The sequence below is a fragment of the Arachis duranensis genome, chromosome 4 (assembly GCF_000817695.3).
Source record: "Arachis duranensis cultivar V14167 chromosome 4, aradu.V14167.gnm2.J7QH, whole genome shotgun sequence".
Lineage (NCBI taxonomy): Eukaryota > Viridiplantae > Streptophyta > Magnoliopsida > Fabales > Fabaceae > Arachis > Arachis duranensis.
Genome location: NC_029775.3, coordinates 111,509,030 through 111,534,370, shown reverse-complemented (window position 1 = coordinate 111,534,370; position 25,341 = coordinate 111,509,030). Strand labels below are relative to the sequence as shown.

The 25,341-nt window shown below is 32.0% G+C and overlaps 3 protein-coding genes across 3 annotated transcripts in view; 1 reads left to right on the top strand and 2 right to left on the bottom strand.

The window, feature by feature from the left end:
• The first annotated feature begins 11,183 nt into the window (after nt 1-11,183).
• On the top strand, nt 11,184-13,337 carry LOC107485932 (probable 6-phosphogluconolactonase 4, chloroplastic). The gene is given in 4 exon segments (XM_016106467.3): nt 11,184-11,399; nt 11,401-11,507; nt 11,642-11,777; nt 12,252-13,337. Coding segments are annotated over 4 exon segments (765 nt in total). The 5' UTR covers nt 11,184-11,342; the 3' UTR covers nt 12,717-13,337.
• A 42-nt stretch (nt 13,338-13,379) lies between these two features.
• On the bottom strand, nt 13,380-18,370 carry LOC107485931 (uncharacterized). The gene is made up of 8 exons (XM_016106466.3): nt 17,579-18,370; nt 17,026-17,117; nt 16,243-16,940; nt 15,661-15,731; nt 15,448-15,537; nt 15,169-15,363; nt 14,710-14,884; nt 13,380-14,023 (listed from the first exon to the last, which is right to left on the bottom strand). The coding sequence occupies exons 1-8, from the start codon at nt 17,945-17,947 to the stop codon at nt 13,860-13,862; spliced, it is 1,854 nt and encodes a 617-aa protein (XP_015961952.1). The 5' UTR covers nt 17,948-18,370; the 3' UTR covers nt 13,380-13,859.
• A 4,408-nt stretch (nt 18,371-22,778) lies between these two features.
• Nucleotides 22,779-25,341, bottom strand: part of LOC107485900 (ALBINO3-like protein 2, chloroplastic) — a gene marked incomplete at its 5' end in the record, with an annotated part of 8,581 nt that continues 6,018 nt past the window's right edge. Inside the window, 3 exons of the mRNA XM_016106433.3 lie at nt 22,779-23,189; nt 23,281-23,390; nt 23,651-23,740. Of these exons, the coding sequence (XP_015961919.1) occupies nt 23,015-23,189; nt 23,281-23,390; nt 23,651-23,740 (375 nt within the window). The remainder of the gene's footprint in view (nt 23,190-23,280; nt 23,391-23,650; nt 23,741-25,341) is intronic.

Below are 25,341 nucleotides of genomic sequence, written 5' to 3'. Positions count from 1 at the left end.
TTTTTAATTGATAATTGATAAGTAGTTTAATAGTGCATTAAATATTGATTTGATATAATTATAATGAAGATATGTTGCTAATTTAGTATTAATTATAATATAATTACAATAAAATAATTTAGAATAAAAAAAATTTATTCATTTTGGAGGGAAAACAGAGGCATGAGAGATCGACACGCCACCTTTAGTAGCCGGGGAAAAACCCAGTTTTAATATATTAAGTAGATATTTTTTAAAAAAGGCATTATAATTAGGGCTCGCAATGAGTAAGGTAGGGTAGGATTTGGACTCTACCCTAATTCTGCGGGTTGAAAACTTTTTTAAAACTCTACCATATTCTACTCACGGGTTGAGAATCTCTTAACCAAAAAAGTAAAAAATTTTCAAGCAAATATAAAATTTAACAATTCCAAATTTTATACATATTAATAAAATAGAAAATAAAAAACTAAGTTCAAATTAAAATTAAAAACAATAAAATTTTAAAGAAATCTAATATAAAATTACAAATAATATGATCATAGTGTTTAACTATTAATTATAATTTGAAAAAGCTTCGGGAGACAATACAAATCCAACCCAAATAGTATTCAATATTCATTGATTCTAAATATAGCATAATTCGGATATTGTATAAACACTAATTACTATTATGTATCAATTTATTATTCATTGATTGCAATAAATTACAATAAATTCAATATATATTAATTTGTTAGAAAGCAATAGGGTTGGCAATGGATAGGATAGGGTAGAGTTTGGACTTTACTCTAATTCTATCTATAGGTTAAAAACTTTTTTAAAATTCTATCCTATTCTATATGCGCATTGAGAATTTCTCAACCCTAACCCTATCATCACCCTAAAGTTTTAAACCCTACCTTACCCAATCCTATCCGCGAAAATATAAAAAAAATTTAAGCAAATAAAAAATAAAAAATTAAGTTCAAATTAAAATTAAAAATAATAAAATCTTAAAAAAATTTAACATAAAATTACAAATAATACTATCATCAACTAGTTTAGTGGTTACTTCAAATTTTTATAAGAGAAAGATTGTGGATTCAACACCCACTTACTTCACTACATACATAACTTTTACATATAATATATATAATATATTAGGGGTGCGGATAGGGTAGGACAGGGTAGGGCATACCCTAAACCCGTATCCTACCCTACCCGCAGACAATCCTACCCGAACGGGTTGGTCCGTGTTGGGTACCCGCGAGTTGGGTATATTGCCAGCCCTAGTTATAATATGATGTTGTGGGTCAATATTGTTAAGGAAAATGAAGAATGATTTTATCATAGTTGTCAGAATCGAATCGGTGATTAAACCGTTCAAATTATTGGTTTATTGATTTACTGATTCAACTGATAAATTACTGGTTGAATCAATAGAACCGGTCGTACGTAAATAAAAAATATAAAAGAGTAAAAAATTTAGTAAAGTGACAATTAGATCCTTAAAATTTTCGACTTCAGATTAATTAGCCCTTGAAAAAAAATAAAGTACCAATTTGGTCTTCTAAGATTGTAAACGATGAACACATTATGTTCCTCCATTAATTTATCATGTAAAATTTAGTGGTGATACTTATATGTCTCTAATTAGTTCTAAGTCGAAATCTTCGAAAACCTACTAATTCAATATTTTAAAAAATTTAAATAAATATCTTTACTAACATTTTAATATGTAAATGTATATATAAAAATATTTAATACTTATTTTAATAATTCTATAAATTCTAAAGAGTTAAAAAAATTGAGTATAAAACTAAAATTAAATTAAATAAATATAAAATAATTTAGCTGTGTATGTATATAATATATATAATAATTAGCATACAGATTAGTAAATGAACACATCAGTTTAGTAGTATTTTTTAGAAACACTAAAAAATCGACCCATCCAATCCAATTTTTACAGCTATAAATTTTATTATTTTTCATCTTTGTTATGTGAGAGTACAAGTGAGAATACTTTTTCATTATTTATGCTACTCTACTACCCTTTACTAGGAATTAATGTCGATGTTGTTGATGTTGAAAGAAGTCCACAAACAAACTTATTTAAGGGCAAAATCAAAGTTAGTCATATCATATTCATTTCTTAGGATATGGTTGCAGTAGAAAAAGTGTATGAGAGAAGATTTGAACATATCTGAGAAACTACTTCTCAAAAATATTTAATCACTACTTCTCAAAAATATTTAATCACTATGGCATCCAATTATACTGTATCATGTTTTATGTAGGTAATTAAAGATGGCGAAGAAGAAGGAAATAGTTAAGGAGTAATCCTTGGAGACATCGATCTATTTTATTGGTGTATGAAAATATTTTTTATTTTTAATTTTTTGTATTTTTAAAAATGCAATTGATTTATAAAAAAATTATTTTTAATTATCAAAAATAATAAAAATATATTTGATTGATTTATTTTTAAAATATATTTTTAATAGTTTAAAATCACAAAATTATATTTATTAAATGTACGATTTTAGTTATTTATTTTATTTATTAAATTAATTAACAATGAATTTTTATACGATATCAATATGAAATAAATTAATATTTTATTATATTATTTTAGAAAAATTTAGTATTTCTTATATATAGTTTGTTTTAATTCAGAGAGTACCTACTCAATACTAAATAAAATAAAAAATTCAATAAATATATATATTTTAATTTTAATTAGAGTTTTACTTTTTTTAATTATCTTGTCTATATAATAAAAAATACAACTTTATATGGATCAGAAAAATATCCTGCATCTGCATAGCCAACTAGTTGTAATTTGGATCCATAGGAATAAAATAATCTCATATCAACCGTTCCATGAAGATATCGAAAGATTTACTTGCTTGATTCCACTCCAACGTCTTCTGGTTGGAGAGAAAATATACCTAGTAAGTTCACAACAAATAATATATTGGGTCGTGTATTATTAGCAAGATACATCAGCGTTCCAATGGCACTAAGATATGGTACTTCAAGACCAATGATATCTTCATTCTCTTCTTTAGGATGGAATTGATCCTTTTCCACATCTAAAGATCCTACAATCATTGGGGTACTTAATGGATGCGACTTATCCATATAAAATATTTTCAATATCTTTTCTGTATATGTTGTTTGATGAATAAAGATCCCACTTTTTGTATGCTCGATCTGCAGGTCGAGACAAAATTTAGTCTTTCCAAGATCTTTCATCTCAAACTCTTCTTTTAGAGTTTTTATAATTGCTGGAATCTCTTCAAGAGTTCCAATGATATTTAAATCATCAATGTACACGCAATTATAATGAATCCAAATGCAGATTTCTTTATGAACACACATGGACAGATATCATCATTCTTGAATCTGTTACTCAGTAAGACGATTATACCACATTCGTCTAGATTGCTTCAGACCATATAAAGATCTTTGCAATTTGACTGAGTATAATCCCTGCAAATATTCATTGGATGGTTTAGATATCTTTAGTCCTTCAGAGACTTTCATATAGATATCCCGATCTAATGAGCCGTATAAATAGATTGTTACCACATCCATTAAATACATATGTAGTTTATGATATACAAATAAACTGACAAAATAACGTAATGTTATCGCATCCACTACAGGGGAATGCGTTTCTTCATAATCTATATCGAGCCTTTGTGAAAAACCTTGTGCCACAAGCCGAACTTTGTAGTGTAAAATTTCATTTTTCTCATTTCGTTTTCTCACAAATACCCATCGATATCCAACAGATTTTATATCTTCTGGTGTACAGACTACAGGTCTAAAGACTTCACATTTTTCAAGTGAGTCTAATTTTGACCAATCATTCCTTTGTCGACATTCTTTGATTGATTTTGGCTCAAGATCCTTACTTTCATGCATGATATTTAATGCCACATTATATGCAAATATTTAATTGACAATTGTCTTATTTCGGTTCCATTTCTCTTCTGTAAAGACATAATTTATCGAGATCTCGTCATTTTCACAATTTTCAGGTACCTGAACGTCTTCTGGCATTAAAATTATATCAGAATTTTGGGCAACTGCAGGTATCTTTACTATATATTTTTCAACAGTAATAGTATTTACCTCTTTTCGCTTTTGAGGATTTTTGTCTTTGGAACCGACAGGCCTGCCACGCTTCTGGCATGTATTTGCTTTGGAGGTAATTTGTTCAACTGGGACATCAATTCGAATTGGGGCATTTTTCACTGGTATATAAGATTTGGTTATCCTCTTTGTATCGAAAAATGCATCAGGCAATTCATTTGCTATTCTTTGCAAATATATAATCTTTTGAACTTCTAGTTCATATTGCCCTGATCGAGGATCCAAATGCATCAAAGATGATGCATTCCAATTAAGTTCTTTTTCAGGAAGCTTATTCTCTCCCCCTAATGTTGGAAATTTTGATTCATCAAAATGACAATCCGCAAATCGGGTTTTAAATACATCTCTAGTTTGTATCTCAATACCTCATTATAGAGGGAGAATTATATCCAACATATATCTCTAATTTTATTTGGAGTCCCATTTTGGTGCGAGAAGATGGTGCAATGTGAACATATATTGCACATCCAAATATTCTTAAATGGAAAATATTTGACTGCTGGCTAAAGGCTAATTGTATAGGAGAGAATTGATGGTAACTCGTTGGCCTCAAACGAATAAGTGCTGCGGTATGTAAAATAGCATGCCCCTAAACCGAGGTTGGGAGATTTGTTCTCATAAGTAAGTGTCTAGCAATTAATTGGAGACGCTTAATAAGTGATTCTGCTAACCCATTTTATGTGTGAACATGAGCTATTGGATGTTCAACACTTATTCCATTAGCCATACAATAAGAATCAAAAGATTGGAAAGTAAATTTACTAGCATTATCAAGACGAATTGCTTTAATTGGATTTTTTGGAAATTGTGATTTTAATCAAATAATTTGAGCAAGTAATCTCGCAAATGCCAGATGGCCTTAAAATTAACTTCCGTTGAGAACATGCAGCACAACAAAATTCACTAGATTTAAGAATCTTCTGGTTCTTTAGTGAATGTCTATGGGAGATTTCAATAATTCTCCGCATCATGGTTGTTCCCGGATGACCCAATCGGTCGTGCCAAGTTATGAATTTATTTGGGCTAGTAAACTTCTGGTTTACAATTGCATGTGATTCAATCGCACTAATCTTGGTATAATATAACATAGATGAAAGTGAGGGTAAATTTTCTAATATAACCTTTTTATTTAAATTATGAGTTGTGGTACATAAATACTCATGGTTTTCCTCATTCATAGTCTTAATATGATATCCATTTCGGCGAATATCTTTAAAACTCAACAAGTTCCTAAAAGACTTGGTAGATAATAGTGCATTATTTATTATAAATTTTGTTTCTCCAGGAAACAAAATTATAGCTCTTCTCGAGCCTTCAATCACATTGTCTGAGCCAATAATAGTATTAACATATTCTTCTTTTAGCACAAGATGGGTAAAATATATATCACATTTGAGAATGGTGTGCGAACTTGCACTATCCGTAAGGCATACATCTTCATTATATATCCTTACCATTTTCTTCAAAGACAAATAATAATAATAATAAGATGAGTAGTAGTACATGCACAGTTAAATTGACATATTAATATTTCATTATTTATATAAATCATATTTGAAACTTAAATACATAGAAAATAAAACTTAACAATAAGTTCTTTTCGTTATTTATTTACATGGTTATTTAACAATCTCACATATTAAACTATTCCATCATTGATCAAATGACTAATATTTCCTTTAGGATCCTCAAAGAAATCAGATACATCATAATGAGTGGTGAAATTTTCAACAACATCATTTAAAACAAAATTCGTCTCCTTTCCTTGGTGGTCTTTTTTTCAAAGATGCTTGATAAAGATCGACTAGGTGCCTTGGTGTACGACAGGTACGCGACTAATGACCCTTTCTACCACAACGGAAACACTTATCCTCTGTTGATTTATTTTACCCAATATTTCTTTCTTTATCCCACTTCTGGTGAGATCCTCTCTTTTGAATATAATTCTTTTTTCTTCCATAATTTTTCTTGTTACCAAAACCTTGTCATTTACCTCTTCTGGGGTAATGATTTGTCGCATTTATTTCAGGAAATAGAGCGGTGCCAATTGGACGCGCTTTGTGATTCTTTAAAAGCAACTCATTGTTACGTTCAACAACAAGAAGGTAAGAAATTAACTCATAATATTTTTTTTAAATCTTTTTTTTCGATACTACTGTTGCAGGAGCACATTCGAGGCATGGAAGGTCGAGAAAGTTTTCTCTAACATATCATTATCAAATATCTTTTCCCCACATAATTTCATTCGTGAGGTGATTCGAAACATTGCCGAATTATATTCATTTATGGATTTAAAATTCTGAAGGCGCAAGTGCGTCCATTCATATCGGGCTTGAGGAAGTATCACCGTCTTTTTATGATTATACATTTTTTCAAGGTCTTTCCAAATATCTGCAAGATCTTTTAATGTGAGATATTCATTTTTCAATCCTTCGTCAAGATGACGACGAAGGAAAATCATGACTTTGGCTTTATCCTTCTGGGATGCATTATTTTCAGCCTTAATGGTATCTCCAAGTTTCGTTGAATCAAGATAGATTTCAGCATCTAGTATCCACGATAAATAGTTATTTCCAAATATATCAAGAGCATTAAATTCAAGATGAGAGAGTTTTGACATAATGAAAATTTATTATCTGAGTCTTTTTAAAAATTTGACCAGAATCTCGTGCTGATAACGTGTTATGAAATAACTAAATAAATAAATAAAAAAGAGATAACAAAAATAAAATAAAAAAATATAAAAAGAGAGAAGAGTGTGTTAGCATAATAAGAAAGAAAGAATTTTATTGATTGTAGTGTGTTTTTGCGTAAGACTTGGCCTCCTATTTATATGCATACATAAGAATAACTTTTTCAATCTTATTAAATACATTCTCTTTTGAAAATGTAAGCCACTTATTTTAAATGATGGTCATCCACCTCATTTAATTTTATCACAATATCTTTAATAATTTACGCATTCACACAACTAGTGTTGACCATGTCAAATACTCAAAATATAAAACACGAGTGTTGATATTTTAATTTTAATAAATATCAAATGTGTTTGTACAGTAGAATAATAATAAGCTTCTGTTGCGAAAACTCACCACTTTTTATTTTTATTATTGAGATTTTGGTGGTATTTTTTAATAATGTAAAAAATAAGTGTATCTTTTTTGGATATTATAAATTTAAGAGTCAGGTATATAGCTTTTGAATTTTTTTTGTCAGATTTGTATTTTAAATTGATGAAAAAAATTAAAATTTAAACATATCCAAATTGTTTAAAAACAAAAAATAAAGATTTAATTTATTATTTAAAATAAAATAAAAAATTTTAAATTTATATAAAAAATACACCAATTAACCATAATATTGGATTACACTATTTTTTTCAATTCTAAAAGATTAGCCAAAACTCACACGACAATTAATATATGAATCTGTGCGATAAATGTCTAATTTTTAATTTATATGAGATATTTTTAATAAAAAATATTCTTTTACATATTTAACTTTAAATTAAGTCTAATTTATTTTTTTATTTATGTAAATACTAAATAAAAGTACATCACAAAAAAATTCACAAAACAATTACATTAATTAAAAAAATATAGTATATAGTAAATTAATGTCTTAATTTATATGAGAAAATGTGTGTGTTCATTTTTTTTAAACAACCAAAATTTTATTCTATATCTTTAGCATTGACCACTCTGCATCCATAAGGTGTATCTCTGTTCTTGTATTAAATAAAATATAAATATTATTTATATTAAAATGTTTATTAAACTATAAAAGAAAATATAAAAAAACACAATTAACAATTAAAAGATACTAATTAATTAAACAGTGTCTGATCATCTCAATTTATCGAAGACTTCTGTATACACAATATTAATTATATAATTTTCTGAGACTCCCTCATGAATCTGAATTAAAATCTTTATCCCTTATTTACTCTTAATTTTTGATAGTGCATATATAATTGTCCATACGTAAAAATCAGTCTTGATATACAAACCGACGGTTTTTAACATTTGTCCTTAAATCTTATTGATTGTTATACCAAAAGCACTATCAATGAAAATTCTTTTGTCCGAAACTTGATTGAAATGCTCTCATTATTTGGAACCATATTCATTCTTGGAATTAATGTAATTTCTTTTATTTTGGTTTCTGTAATTAGTATTTCGCATTCAACCAAGTGAAGGAATGTTTTACCGCAACCACCATGACTATAAAAGAAAAAAAAAATCCTTTCTCAGACCCATTCACAGCCTTCATAACTCTGTCATAAGCTTCTTTCTGTTCCAGTCACCATATACAATATTGATGATGTTAAAGTCCCTAATTGATGTCTGTCATACTTAAGTTCTTTTATTATTAGTCATTCATCCTGTAATAATGAGTAATTATTACCAGAAAAAATTGACATTGGAGAATATTCTTACAAACTTCTTCCATAAGAATGCATGATATCTTTTATGTCTGACAATGCAAATTTTTTTTATATTCTTATCATACAAAATTAAATCTATCACATTTAAAAAAAAGTTAGATCATATAACTATATATAGCCATAAAATTTTCTTTAAAGTTATGAAATACACAACTAAGATAATAAAGTTATACCATTTATATTCAAATGTCTTCGATGTCTATGCAGAATATCATCTAAAAGTTACAAATAAAATTACAAATAGTCTCCTCACATATGATGTAGATGTCCAATTACCTGCTTTATTTAAGACATCTATGAATTTCTTATTATCTTGCAATAAACAAAAAAAAAAAGTAGATATTCTATTCGAATCCTGTTAGGGAGCCAATGAAGTATTTGTACAATGTGTACAATGAGCTATTTATTTAGTCCAATATGAGTTAAAAAATGAACATTCAGGGTAAAATACTACTAATTTCTCAAACACAATACACCCATACTATCTAGAATAACCATCCGAGTATCAGGGATAATAAACATCTGATACTGAATTGACCATCCCTATACCCCTATTGTACACATTGTACAAATATTCTATTGACTCCATATACTTCTTCTATTCTTAAAAATATCATAAATTACACCATTTACTGTCTTTGTGTCTTCAAAATTAATGCAACTCTTATAAAAATATTTAGTAAAAGACAAAAAATAATCTTTTTCACTTTCTATAAAAATAAGTCAATCTACTAATAAAAAAAATTTGGTGTTCATATCTTTTTATCTTTTTGCCAAACAAACTTTGTAAAAAACTCATAACATATCAATGTGATTCTCTATACATATTTCTTGTTAGCATTCATCCAAATAAAAAATAATTTTCTTATAAGCAACATTCTATGACAGTGAACTCTTTGACAGTAAACAATATTTTCTATACATTCTAGGTTCTCATAAACAATAACTTATTCACCGAATAGATAGAATAGTAGACAGATAATAGTAAACTCTTTGACTTGAATTTCATAACCAAACGTAACATATTGATATATACCCACAATTATAGCAGCTTCGAATTTCATCCACAACCTATATACTTTGGTTAGAGTTTCCTTTATAACTAATTGTAATTACGTAATCATTTTTTTGTGTACATATTTAAATAAATATTTTTTTGTCAACTGGATTGGACAACCTTTAATCTTAAGTATCACAACACACTCATACTATACACTTACTCACACAACATTTAAGGATTTATATTCAACACTTGGTGCATTCACCAAAATTTGAACCCGAATACAGCATATTAAGAGGCATATGGTTTAACTAGTTGAGTTAGACCTCAGCTGCACTTAAATAAATGTTTAATTGTCCTCATGTGACATCCAAATCTTATCTACCCTCCCATTATCAACCCTACTCACCTACCCAACCCAACCCAATCCGGTCCAACTCTGAATTTTTTTCTCTCTTCGATTACTCCAAAACACAAAAATTGGCTTTTTTGACCTCTGAAATCGTCGATGACAGACCCAAAAGGCATAACTAAAGATAAAAGGTGTAATTAAAGAAAGTTGGCCTATATCATTTATTCGACCTCTTTAAAGAAATCAGATGTTATAGAAAGAGCCTAGTTTTATTTTTCCAAATAAGTGATTGTTTTTGCGAATTTTTTTACTCCATCTAAAAGGATGATCTTAACAAAATCCCAAGAGAATGGCTATCCACCCAAAAAAGATAGAACTACTTCAAAAGTGGTTAATGACTCTACTATAATACACTGACACCCTTCAAGTATAATTTTCGTTAAAAAAATCTGCTTAAAACTCATACTAACTTAAGCATTGGAGTCTTTTGCAGGTATCATCCCCACCTTCTCACGAAGAACTCGGACGGCGGCACCACTTGTGAACAAGTCGAAACTGCTTTACAAGGGATCTGAACCTCACATTCAAGCCCAAATCAATGTTTCAGATAACTCTTAGAACAAAATTCAACAATTATAATGATTCATTTTTTTACAAAAAAAACTAAAAACTTATATAAAAATAGACAAAGCTATCTAGTAATTCAAAATTTTACATTCGCTAATAATAGAGAAACTCAATATAAAAACTTTTAGAAAAACGTATTATTTTTCACAAATATTCAAATTTATAATTTACCAAATATAAATATTTTTTTACAAGTGATTATTGTTAATACAATCATGCTTGTTTAATATAAAATTTAGTATACTCTATACTTTAATTTTATGAATTTTGTAAGAACTTTAGTCATGTATAAAAATTTTCTTTAAGTATCTAATTAAGATACAATTATTTTAAAATAACACAATTAGTATATAAGTTAATTTTTATTAAAATAATTATAGATCCACACAATTTATATTAAATTTTGAGTAAAATAATAAATAAATATATGAGAATTTATATTTTATATAAATTAATACTAAAAAAATATTAATAAAATATTTTAAAATAATAGATATAGACACATTACTTTTAAATTAATCTTTATAATCAGAAATTTTTTTTTAACTTAAACTGTTTTATTCATATTTATTAGTATGTAAATTTTCATAATTACTCTGTATTTTTTGGTTTTTTCCCCAAAATGATTCAAACCCCTTTTCGCTCTTCTCACCAACCCAACCCCACTTCATGTTCCACCAACTTTTTTTTCATTTAGATTCTCTTCGACCCCATTCTTCACTGAGCTTTCTCTCTGTTGGGTTACTCCAAAACACAAAAGTTGGCTTTTTTCACCTCTGAAATCGTCGATGGCGGAGACCCAGAAGAGCAATGTGGTTGTGGAGGTCTTCGAAGAAGAGGAGCTTTGCGGTGTCTCTGGCCAAATACGTCGCTGATATCTCCAACAAGTTCACCTCTGAAAGAGGCGCTGTCACCGTTTGCTTGTCCGGTGGCTCTCTCATCAGTAATCTCAGGTTAGCTCAAGTTCCCATTTTGATGCGTACCCAACATACAAAATGGAAGCAATTTCATTTAATTTGATGATTCTGTTGTAATTTTTTTAGATTAAAAATTCGGTAACTTTGGAGGTTTATGTTTGGGGTTTTAGGAAATTGCTGGAACCACCTTATGTTGATTCTATTGAATGGTCTAAGTGGCATGTGTTTTGGCTGGATGAGAGAGTAGTGCCCAAGACTCATGAAGATAGTAACTACAAGCTTGCTTATGATGGGTTGCTATCCAAGGTATATCCTTTTTTGGTTCTTCAATATTTTTCACATGTTTGTTTCTGGTTCATTGGTGTGTTTTGCTGTGAGAAATAAAAAGAAGGTTAGTTCAAAGTATGTGTCTGTTCAAGCTGAAAACCTGAAACCAATGTTCAATACAGTCCATGTGTTCGTATGAATGGATCCCTTTGTTGCATAGGATGTTCCCTTTATTGGGTAATGGGTACATTTCTTAAAGTCATGTAAAATGTTGCAATAGAGAGACGAATCGCGTCAGTTTTGATTTTGGTTTATATGGTACTTTCTCAGTCCTTCTTATCCGTTGTTATTTTTTGACATATCTTTCGATCATAGATATGTTGATCCAAGGAAATACCAAAAAGTGATAGTAACAGGTAAAAGGATCGGAGGTAGTGTTTTTATGTACAGTCTTCTTTAAAAAGCTCTATCAATCTGACTCGATGGTGCTTCGATCGTGGCTCTTCTTGACAGGTGCCTGTTCCTTCCTGCAATGTTTATGCAATCAACGATACCCTGTCAGCTGAGGGAGCGGCTGATGATTACGAGACACGTCTCAGACAGTTGGTCAAGAACGGTATAATAGCTTCATCATCGGTCACTGGATTTCCCAAATTTGATCTCATGCTGCTTGGTATGGGTCCAGATGGCCATGTAGCATCTTTGTTCCCAGGGCATCCTCTTGTGAAGGAGAATAAAAGATGGGTTACTTTCATCAAGGACTCCCCAAAACCGCCCCCGGAGCGGATTACTTTCACTTTTCCAGTGATCAATTCCACAGCTTACGCTGCACTTGTGGTGACTGGTGCTGCAGAATCAGTTGCAGTTCACTCTGCACTGCGCGGAACTCAAAATTCTCCTAAGCTTCCTGTTGCAATGGTTTCACCTGAAGGGGAGTTGAAATGGTTCTTAGACAGGGACGCAGCCTCAAAGCTGTAGATCTTGCAGCCGAGTAGTGCTGATCGTGCACTTTGAAGTTGATCAATGTTTTCACAATAATTTAACCGGAATGAGATTTCCTGCAGCTGAGTAGTGTTGATCATGTACTGTTAATGTTTTCACATTAACTTAAGTTGGATGAGATGTTTTTCTCGCTTAATAAAGAGATATTTTCCTCTCTTGCATCCTTTGAGGAAGCAAATTGCAGAATGGTGGTGTGAAAATTTAGTAAAAGTAATCCAGAAGTATTTAGTGATACCAAGAAAAGTACCTCAGAGGAAGCAATTGATTCCAAGTGGCTCATCGGTTCTCCAACATGTTTGAATGTCTTCTTGAAATACAAATCTTGATTTTAAACTTTCTAAGCCTGCATAAAGCATTGCAATTGTTATCATTACACTTTCAGTTATTGTTTCTATCCTTTCTTCTCAGAAAACAGAGCTTGAAGCATTGTATAATTAAGCATCAGCTAAAGCATATGTCAACAATTTAGCAGAACAACTTAGATCATGTGGTGGATAGAAGCTCATAAGCCTTGTAACTGAATGTACAAAATGTAGTGATATACTGTGCAACTGCTACATAACTATATACTATTATCTCAATTTTGCCATTGACAAATCTTTCATTACTCATGTTCATTGCATGTTGTTAAGGGCTATGTTAATCAACAGAGCTTGATAATTAAATAACATTAAAAAAATTATACATTTTAATCCCGCACATTGCACGGATCTAGGTCCAGTAATAATATAACAAGTGAAAACTGTGTCACATCCTCAAGAACTCAAGCCTCACAATTGAAGTTCAATATCACTCTCCACTGCACAAAATAAAAGCATTGGCTATACAAAGTTATCATGACATGGAAAATCACTTGTACAAGAGTATGAATGAATCACTTGTAAAACCAAAATCTCTTTAAGACATGGATTCACATAGTTTGTCTAAACTCAAGCAGCTTTGAACGTGGGAAAGAATATCCGGCCAGAAGTTTTGCGAGTATTTCTGTCCATGCCGCAGATTCTCCGACCATTAGTTTTCCTTGATCGGAACTCCATTGTAGGACAACATCCATGCTTGTGGATGGAACAATTTGACAATACACGGATAAGGACTCACATTTACAAAGATGGGGTATGGTTAGGTTCCGTTACTTCGAACTTTAGAAGATTGTGAAGATGAGGAAGAATGCAGCAGAGACTGTGCTGCTACTAACTTGTCCCTCAGCATGACATTGTACTCGTACAAGCTTTGGAGATTCTTCTGAACGTCGGACATGTTCATTCTCGAGCCGTCCTTGCATTCTGCATTGCATTTGCACGCAGGTTATATATGCTTGGAGGTTGAAAGAGGTAATGGTAAATAATTATATTCCAACAAGTTAGAAACAAGCTTCACAAATAATGGATGATAATGAAAATTCTAATAATAGCTATATAGAGACTAAACTAAACAACTTAATTGCGTAATGTATGAAATTTCTAATTTTAGTATTGAAATTGGAAATAGTGCAAAATATTGGTATATTAAGTTTTAGGCATGGGACTTGCTTTGACTAAATGCTACAACCAAAAAACTCAAATAAATAGCATTATTACATCAAGTTAGCTATAACAGTTATAACAAATGATTTGGTTATATTAGTTTTTTTACATCCATGATCTGTTAACCAGCTCAACCAAATAACTTATCCTATGAAAATTAGATATATTATAGAACAGCTATAAAGAAGCCTTTGTTTCTATTAGGTGGGGTTAGCTATATGAATCAACTACACTGTGGTATAATAAATTATGGATAGTATCAAGCTATTATAATATAAAGTCCTTGATCACAATATTTATATGACATTGCAACAGGTCATAAGAGTATATTAATATATTACTATTATAGTTTAATATGTGCACACCATATTCTCACAATACCACTTCTCCTAAACAAGGGTGTCAGTTCGCCTAATAAGTATGCCTGGTATGAAATGAAATTTTACCTAGTGAAGGTGGAGGAGGAATGAAGTTATCATCAACAATTGAAGACTCGTGCGATTGAGAAGATCGAGGCCGATGAGGATCATTGTTGTGTATATCAACATTATGCTGTTTTTCCATATTTTCAGGTTGCAGGTTTGAACCATTTGCAGATCCAACTGGTCTGAAGCTCTGTGACTGAAAGATGAAATCAACAAATCCTTGAATCAATGCAGGGCCAGTTTCCTCTTCTTTTTATTATATTTTGTTTATAAATAGAGGGAAAGATAACTGCATAGCCTATACCATATGCATTGAGAGAATAAGATCTCAATCAGTAAAAATTGGATATTAGTAAAAACACCTCGATGCATTAGGATCTCGATTATTCATTTAAGATTTAAGATCCAATGTGAAAGAAGATGCAGCTGCAAAATCAAACAAAACCGAAGATTGTGCAATGTGCATGGTAAAAGCTTTACCATGGTAGCAGGTTGGTCAGCTTTCTTGTAGAAACTTATAGAACTTGTTTTGCTTTGCATCCTTCGTTTACGCGACGATGCACTACCACGAACTGAATGCAGCATAGTCCCGCTACAACAAGGATCTGTTTTGGAGTTCTTGTAGTCATCTTCAATTGTAGGGTAGCCATAAGTGAACATCACATATTTCCTCAACTGATACCAATTATAAGGCTAAAATTTAGCAAAAGAGAAACAGTACAACATCAAAGAACTTTCACTATTCAGCAAAGAATTTACTTTGTCCCAGTGTTCTTGTGCTTTGCGCCGATTTCTAATAGTCCGCATAACGTTGTCTTCATTTCTGAGTTTCTTTATCCTATACTCACACTGGATTTAAACAAAAAGTTAGGACTGCATTGGAATATAAAGCATGAAAAAGTTATGAATTGACTGCTAAGAAATAAAGAAATAAAACTAGAATTCAAGAGGATAAAGGATTGAAAATTAAACCTGTATCAGCAGGTAGAAAAAGATCCCAATGCTAATGCAATATAGGCCACCAAGATCCGCAAGGAAGCTCACTGCAAATGGAAACGAAAAATAATGAAATTATTAATATATTCTGAAGCTACATTGGACATTCAGACATAGGGGTAATGAGAATTTGATCTTGCCTCCAAAATAGTTCGTTTAGATAACAAAACTTTTCACAGCAGTGCAGTAGTGTCATTCGAGAAAAAAGTCAAAGAACCATGTCTCCATTAGGTTAACTTTATTCATGCATGGCAAAGTGATGTATTTGCTGTCGATTAGGCCAAACCAATACATAATACACATAGCTAGTAGTTTGACATGAGGGCAATTTCTCTTTTCAGATTATAGATACAAATTATTCTTTGTTTAAAAATTAAGATATCGAATGAAAAGGAATCTTAAGTGGTTGAACTTGAAGGCAAAGAAGTTGATAGCATCTAGTAAGAAGAGATACCAATGATAATTTGAGTACTTCAAATAAGGAATTAGAGAGAGTAAGTCAAGTTTAATTAGTTTCAAAAGTAAGTTCTTATGAAAAATTGTAGACAGATAGCTTACCAGGACCCAAAATATTCTCCTTGTCGATTTCCACAACATAAGCAGAGAGAAAATTGATGTACAATGTAGTGTTAACTAGGCCATCAACAGAATTTTCAAGTGATGCTCGAAGTTGATTTCTGTCACGAGAAACCGAACCTGGGAGGAACTCGTGAAATAAAGGCTGTATGAGCTTTAGATCGTGTAAATTACGGTATATTCTAGGGAACAAGTTAAACTTCAGAATATTTGATTCTCTCCCTCTGAATGTAACAGGGCTATTGTCAAAATTGCTTCCATTCTTTAGTGTTCCATTAACAAAACTAACATGTTTTTTAGTATAATCAGATGCAGATAGCTTGAACTCAAAACCAACAGCAGTGGCAGGAGAACTTGGAAGATCAACAAACTGCCATGAAATATACATGTTATCAGGGATAGCTCTGCACTTTTCACACTTTAATGCTATAGTTGGCCCCTTGCTTGAGTTGTAACAAGTGTAGTTCACTAATGTTGACAGTGAAAGAACTCTCTCGTCAACAAAGCCAGGATTCCCCGTAACTAAAGTACCGAGGCCACGTAGATTTGCACAGCTCATACTAGATATTGCTGTTATATTGAAATCCAAGTGACTGATAAATGAAGCTAATTCTGGTCCATTTGTTGCTCTTATATTATGCACCTCAATTGATCTCTTTGATATGATCTGGTATAGCAACCTGATAGAGGATTGAGTCAAAATGAAGACTTCACTAAGACATGCTAAATTTTTTTGGAATAAGCTACAAGTTATCAGGGACTCACGCAGCAAATAAACCAATAAAAAGTATCCAACTTGCTATGGAGAAAGCTCCGCCAAGTTCTGTTTTGCGTTTGGTAACTACTTTTTGATCGTCCTACAAGGGAAAAAATAGCACTAAATAAAGCAACTTCCAATTTTTTGTACAAAAAGTTAATACTTCTATATGTGCCCTTGATCAGTAGAGCACTAGAATAATGGTTAGTAGCATCAAAAATATGATATAGCTATCAAATTGACAATGAGAGCATGCCTATTTTGTGATGCTGATCCATGAATAGCTGCAAGCAGTCTTGTCATGAAGCTAGCAATTTTAGAAAAGATGAATTAAAAATTTGAACCAACAAATTTAGCTTATCCCATAGATAAGTACATGAAAATATGAGGTACACCCCAATAGAATACCAGCATAGCAGCATCAACAAGAATAAAATTAGGCATCCAGACAAGGCTAATATATTCCACTTACTAGAAGTAGTAAATAAATCATCTCCAAATCAAATCAAATAGTCACTTTTTTTCCTCACCCCCAAATAGAAAAAGGAACTCAAAACTAACCAGCCAGTGTCTTGTGGCAAAGCAAATATCCAACCGGCTAATCCACCACCTGATTTGGAACCACACATTGCGGCCATCACCAAGCTTCATGAACCTAAGGAAAAAGCACATAATTAGCCAAGAAAGAAGCATCACAAGTGTTGCTTCCAAGAACACAGCTTGTGACTGTGTGAACTTCTTGATTCTGTCAAAGGCAAAGAGTGTCTCAGGGAAGCTGAGAGCATAGTAGTCAACACCAGAATTTGTTGTTATGTCGGAGCCTGAAGAAAAAAGGGTGCAACTTTTTGCAGTGTTGTTCAGAACATAGCCAGGGATGCATGCACACAAGCTGCCATTGTAGGTAATTGAATTTGCTGGGCATGACGCCATTGAAGGAGGTTGAAGAATTTTGAGATTTGAGATCTGTCTAACTATCCAGCTACCCTTTTGTAAAGATGAGCTTTTTATATTTATTTGTGGGTACCCAAATTGGGAAGCACCATAAAAAAGTTGAATTTTAAGTAGAATATTGTGTTTTAAGAGCAAAAGCGGAAAAGGGGTTCATGATGATGATGAAAAGATTGTGTCTTTATAGTTTGGTTGCTGCAACTGAATAATTGGTAAACAGAACATAACCGAAGCCAATAAATGTGTCTGTGTTTTTGTGTTTGCTGAAATGAAAACAGTGTGTGGTGGTGAGAGAAAGGGAGAAGAAGTGAATGGAATGGGGAAGAAAGGAATTGAAGTCTCTTGAGTTTATTTGTTGCTTTTTAGTTGGGTTTTGTTGTGTTATTTCTTTTTCTTTTATTTACTTTTGTTCTTGTTCTTGTTCTTGTTTAGCTACCTATATAGTGTCATAAAGAATTTTATTTTTATATTTCAATATATTAAAGTTTTTAAAATAGTTGGGTATCAAGAATAAAATTATTTTTTTGAATAAAATATTTTTACTTTTAGCTTCTTAAGTGTTAAGCAATAGTTAGTGTTTCTTTTGCTTTTATTTTTTAATGGTGGTTTAGGATGTATTCGGAAAGACAGTAAGATTTGAATTGTTTATATAATAATTTTTACATAATTAATTATGTTGAAATAAATTTATATTTAATCAACTGAATTTTTTTTCAAAGTAATTGTTTCTATTTGAAAAAAAAATTGATAAAATATTATAAAATAACTTTTAAATTATATTTAATATTTAGAGTATTTGATAAAATTTTAATACATATTAAACTAATTAGTTTCTATTTATGATTATAAGTATTAAAATATTGGCTATGCTCTAAAGTTATTAAAATTATTAATTTTAAAGTATAATCTGTGTTCAATGTTTATACTGTATCAACAATGGTGTCAATACTTTGATAAATTATAATTGGATTTAGTTATTTTATGCCTTAAGAACACATTTTAAGAAAATAATAATAGAAATTTTTTTAACTTTTAATATATTTAATATTTTAAAAATATAAAAATATTTATTTTTTAATAATTTTTAATAGATTATTTTTATTTATGATATTCTTAAAATGTACTTTTAACTTTTAACTTTTTAAGACACATACCAAAACGGCAAAACCCATTTATAATTACGTTATAGCATTTAGCAAAAGCCAATAATGTGATTTGCTCTTAATTTGGCACCAAATTCATTTACTCTGTTTTCGGAACACACGTCTTGCCCACGGAACATGCTGAATTAATCAATTTGTCTCTTTCAGGTCTTTTTTTTTTAATTTCCTTTTCCTCTTACAATGAAGACGTAATTTAGCATTTGAATAATTTTTATGATATTTGCACAACCAAATTTTATCGCTTCTACATATATATAAATTTAGTGTGATAGAAATATAAATATTTAGATTAGATGAATAAATGGCCAATCATATTAACAGACTAAGAAATAAAGATATAAAAAAATATTTATTATTAAAAAATAATAAAATCTCATCTCATGTAATTTGAATGTGCAAATAAAAAATCAATAAATTATCCAATTCGAAAATGAACACAAAAAATAACAAAAATAAAAGAAGACCTAAAAAAATTATACACAAAACAAAAAAGATGTCTGCACATAAATAATTTTACTATAAACATGAAATGATAAAATATAATATCATCATTTAATCAATATAATAAATTTTATTTGGTGAAATTAGACTTTGCTATGGTGGTTGTACCGATTCCAAATATAATTTACACAAGGACACAACAAATGGCTGATTATGCCCACGACTTGCTGCTTTCCTTTCTAATTAGATGTTCTAGGAAGCCGCAATATGGCGATTTTAGACCGTACCAATTACCAAATACATTATTGATTTTTATTAATGTCTAAGGCAGTTTTTGGTTTATGTATGTTTTGAGACAGAAACACAAAAGATATAGATATTAAAAATATAGACACAAATTATTAGTATTTATGTACTGTATTTAGTAAATATTGAACAAGATACAATAAAATTAAAAAAGAGTTTATATTATCTTTATAAAAAAAAATTATCAGCTATTATTATTATTATTATTATTATTCACCATCTTTACTGCCACATATTCATCATCACACACAATTCATCACAAATCAATTAGCAAAAATTTTATAAGAATCAACAAAATTTTTTATTTTTTAACAGAAAAATAAAAAAAAAGGAGAAGGTAACTGAATAGCAAATTGTGAAAAGAGAAGAACCAAAAGAAAGAGGCGGCAATGACAAACTCGAAGAGGAAGAGGGAGAGGCGGCCGTGGGCATCGCGAAGAGGGAGGAAAGGCAACAGCAGCAAATCTAGATGAAGGAGGAGACGTAGCAGCGACCACGGATCTAAACGAAGGAGGAGACGAGTGGCGACGTGCAGATCTGGACGGAGGAAGAGACACAGGGCAGCGCTCGGATCTGGACAAAGTGGGAGACGCAGCGGCGGTGCCACGCAGATCTGGGCGAAGGGGGTGACGGGACGACGGTGGTGGATCTGGACGAAGAGATGCAACGCTCACGGCAAATCTGGACGGGATGCGACGGTGGAAGGAGGGAGGAGTGAGGAAGGAGAATGGTCACAGTGGATGAAGAAGAAGAAAGAGAAAAAAGAATTAGAATTAAAAAATTAATAAGGAGTAAATGAGTAAAAAATTGTATCTAATTAATTGTGTTTTTGTGTCTCATTATTTTAGAAGTATATTAAATACATGTATTTTGTATATACTTATGTACTAACGTGTTTATAAAAAATTTGTGTTTTAACAAACAAACATAGAATATGCTCTACGGTATTCATATCTCTTGTCTGTGTTTTTAAAATTAAATAGAATCTAAATATCAAATCAAATTTGTATTAAATCAAATTTGTATTAAGATCTTAATTTGAGAAGTAGAAAAATGATTAAATTTTTAAAGTAATTTCCTAGATTCAATTTGTATACCAATTTGATTTTTAAAATTCTAACTGTACTAATTAAATCTCCCAGATTAACTTCCGGAGCGACATACTAGTCTCCTAACTTATTTCTGACATGAGTCAACAACCGAACTACTAATATGGCACAACCAATACTACGTGGCATCATCACTAACTCCCACATCATCATCATCATCCTCCTCCTCATACATCCTTTTTCAATTCTCATCTCTAATTCCCTGGACCATCACCACAATCATCATTCCTAATCCACCACCACACTTTCCGTATCCGCAACCTCTGCTCGCTTTTGTTACAGCTTCAGCATCCATCTCGATTCGCCTCTGCTTCTTCTACTTTCATTGCCACAGTTCTTCACTTTTATCTGAAAGCACGCTCTATTTGTTCTTTTTCAATAGTAAATCTAATGGTTGTACCAATTTTATTCTTTTGTTTTTTATTTAAAAAAAATGAATAATGTTCTTGTTGATCATCAATGGCAGATTTGAGTACACCAACTCTGTTCCTCTTTGTTTTTTATTTTGAAAAAAAAATTGAAGGTTGTTGTCCCTATTAGCTTATGCAACTCTTCATTTGCAACCATTTTGTGGAGCTAATTTCACTTCCAGGACTGGTGGAGAGTTACGGAGGGTTGGTGGAGAGGGCGGCGACACTGTCGATATGGGTGTGGGAGAGGATGGTGGAGTCGTGGAGGCTGCGGTTGAGGGTGTCGAGGTCGCACTTTAGCTTGCCGTGAGAGGGGTTGGGGGAGTGGTAGTGTTGGGGCGAGGGAGAGAGAAAGGATGAGAGAAGGGATGTATGAGGATGATAATGATGTGGGAGTTAGTGATGATGTCACGTGTTATATCAGCAGTCCAGCTGCTGATTCACACGGAAAATTGGTGCATGAGCCGAATTTGAAAGGCTACTTTAAAGATTTAGTTTCTTAAAAGAGAAAATTCGATCCGAAATTTATAAGTGTGTATATGAAATGTATGAAATATTAGCGACATTAAATTATAATAAAGAATGTAAATAATTATAATGCATGGACACACAAAAGATAAATGAACTTTAAATAAACATGAAAACGAAATAAAAATTGAAAGAAAGCAAAATTCTTGAGAAAAAGAAAATAAAAATAAAGTACTTGAAACAAAGAACTAACAATAAAACAAGTTGAAAGTTAATTTCAGATACTTATATATACTTGCACTCTTTGACGTTAGTGTGACTTGGAAATTGCATAATTTTAGTATAATTATAAAGTGTTCAGATTGAAGTCATTAACTCTTTTAAACTTCTATTTATAAACAATGATGCAAGATTGTCAATTATTTTTCTCTTTTTCACAAAGTAGCTTTTCCATCTTTCATTGACCATAAAAAGACCTTGTTCTCCAAACTGAAAGTCTCACGCCTTCTCTTTTACTTTGGTCACCAAGCCTTTGCCCCCACGTTCTTTATTTACCACGAGTCGAATAATTTTCTCATGTGTTAATTAACAAAATTCGACCTAAGTTCTTTGCCCCCACGTTCTTTACTTACTCAAATTTTGCACTAACGTTATGAATCGTATTTCTCCCCTTCAAATTATACCATGACTCATTCGATATAACCATACAAATTTAACCTAGAATACCTCAATATAAGTATCTTCGTTTTACTAGAGGCTATTCTTAACTAGAAATGAAACTCAATTATTTTCATCTTATATCAGTTAATTTCCATCTATTATATAGAAGTGAATTTGAAACGTGCAACATTAAAAAAAATGTGGACGACACATTTAACGTATACATAAAACAAGTATTGAATTGATTAAATAAACCTTTTTCTAAGTAATCGAATATGAGTTCTGTTATTTCTACTCATTTATATCTTATGTATGGAGTCTCGAACACCCTTCACTATTAAAGGGGGATACACAAAAATTTTGAATTTGAAATACACAGCTAAAATATTAATTCAAAACTCTAAACTAAACATGCCTAAGCCTATAGTGCAAAGAAAAACTTTTATGTTTTGAATATACAACAAACATAAATAGAAACCAAAACAATTGAATTCAAAGTTCTCTCCTACTATTGGCAAGATCGGTGACAATATCATCATCGTCACCATCATCATCATCATCATTTCTCTCGCACTGGTCCAAGAATTTTTGGTAAGAAGGGTTGTAAGCAACAACAAGACGCAGGTACTTGGCAGCTTCTTCCTTATTACCCTCATCATATAGAGAGCTGCGTATTGCCAAAGTCACAATCCAATATAAAGAACATGACAAGAACAGTGTTGAAAAAAAAAAGTTTCAAACTGGACTCTAATTTGTACCTAGCAAGCAGTAATAACCCATCAAAATAGTAGCGTTTGCTGGTAGGATCTCTCGGCTCCTCCATATTTGCAATTCTTTCAAAGTGTACGCGTCCTTCGGCCTTCTTTCCCTGCCATACAGAAAATCTTGTTTTAATAGACACAGAAATCATATACTAGATCTCTTCTAGAAAATTTGGAGATTTTGAGGAGGAATAGAGGTGCAATTTTCGAGCAAGACAATTAGGGCAAACAAGACCCCTTCCATGCACATCTGTCACAATGCTCCCTATTAAATGCATATCTAATCCATTTTTTGGCCGTATATCTCTCCAAAGGACTGGTGCAACATAAGTTTACTCGGTTTGACAAATTGTAACGAGTTTTTCACCTGTCGTTCACATGCAGTTCCGGCCCACTGGGACGATAGAATTAAAAGATCAAGATCTTCTGCATCAGTTGGGAGGCCAGCATGATAAAGCTGATAAAAAAAAGAAAGTTAATTGGGGGTTACACACATTAAGTGAAATCAGACCAGTGCAGCGAAAGAGACAGTATACATCACAGTTCTTAGATGACCCAAATACTAGACCCGGCACCTAGCACCATCATAAGTCATATAAATTTAAATTAAAATGCGTGCAAACTCCGCCTATGTTACACTTGCGGTACATAGCCGGTCCCAAGCCCGGATAAAGAAGGAGGGTTGTGTTAGGTCTTCGGCAACCAACGTAAAAATATAGCCGAACCCCCCATGACATGAATCAAAGACATTATTGCGCTAAAGTTAGGTCGTTACCCGGAAGTAACGCGCCGTATGGCTCGAGTACGGTGTCAAAGCAAGAGCCGCTGCATCGGTGCCCGGATGTAGTGTTAAATGAGCAAGGGTTCTCGCGTTTTCGTGAACGGACGAGGGTAAATAAGCTAGTTCACAAAGGAAAAGGTAAAGGTCAAAGCGACAAAAGGCTGAGATTTGGGACATGGAACATAGGCACTCTAACAGGAAAGTCCATGGAGGTGGTGGATACCATGACAAGGAGGAAGATTAACATTATGTGCCTACAAGAAACGAAATGGGTTGGTGCAAAGGCTAGGGAGTTGGATTCTTCTGGTTTCAAACTTTGGTATACAGGAAAGGTGAAGAATAGGAATGGAGTTGGAATAATTGTGGATAAGCAGTGGAAGAAGGACGTAGTTGATGTCAAGAGGGTGGGAGATCGGATCATCTCTATCAAACTTGTGGTGGAGGGAGGTGCTTTCCATGTGATTAGCGCCTATGCACCGCAAGTGGGTTCGGACGAACAACACAAGATAAGGTTTTGGGAGGATCTAGAGAGTTTAGTTCAAGGCATATCTTTGGGAGATAAGATTTTCTTAGGAGGAGATTTAAATGGCCATGTTGGGAGAGAAGTGACTGGATATGGGAGTATTCACGGAGGCCATGGTTTCGGGGTGATCAATGCCGAGGGTAAAACTATTTTGGACTTTTCCTCAACTTTTGATCTTCTCATCGCAAATACATGTTTTAAAAAGAGAGATGAACATCTTATAACCTATAAGAGTGGCATGACAAGCTCTCAAATCGACTTCTTCTTGTTGAGTAGAGTCGACCGGAAATTTTATATTAATTGTAAAATTATTTCGAGAGAGAGTTTAACAACACAACATAGGATGCTCATTATGGATTTTCGGGTTAAACAAAAGATGAAGAAAAGACATCATACGAAGAACCCAAGGACGAGGTGGTGGCGGATGAAAGGTGAGGAACAAAGAAGCTTCCTAAGACGGGTAGGAGAAGAGGCAAGGTGGGATGGGAATGGAAGCGCGGAAGAGATGTGGAGGGAGATGGCAGAAGTTATTAGAAGAACAGCAAAAGAAAGTTTTGGTGAATCTAAAGGAATAGGACTAAGAGACAAGGAGTCCTGGTGGTGGAATGCGAGTATACAAGAAAAGATAAAGATAAAAAGAGAATGCTTTAAAGAGTGGTCTTTATGCCGCAATGCAGATAACTGGGAAAAATATAAGGCGGCTAAGAAAGAGACAAAAGTGGCTGTAAGTGAAGCAAGAACAAGAGTATATGAG

Bases quoted from the DNA above. Each gene is read 5' to 3' on its own strand.
- LOC107485931 (XM_016106466.3), bottom strand. From the start codon at position 17,947: ATGGCGTCATGCCCAGCAAATTCAATTACCTACAATGGCAGCTTGTGT. The intron at 17,118-17,578 runs GTTAGTTTTGAG...TTTCCCTTGTAG, and splicing joins TTGCCACAAGACACTGGCTG to GACGATCAAAAAGTAGTTAC. The intron at 14,885-15,168 runs GTAAAGCTTTTA...TTCATCTTTCAG, and splicing joins CTGACCAACCTGCTACCATG to TCACAGAGCTTCAGACCAGT.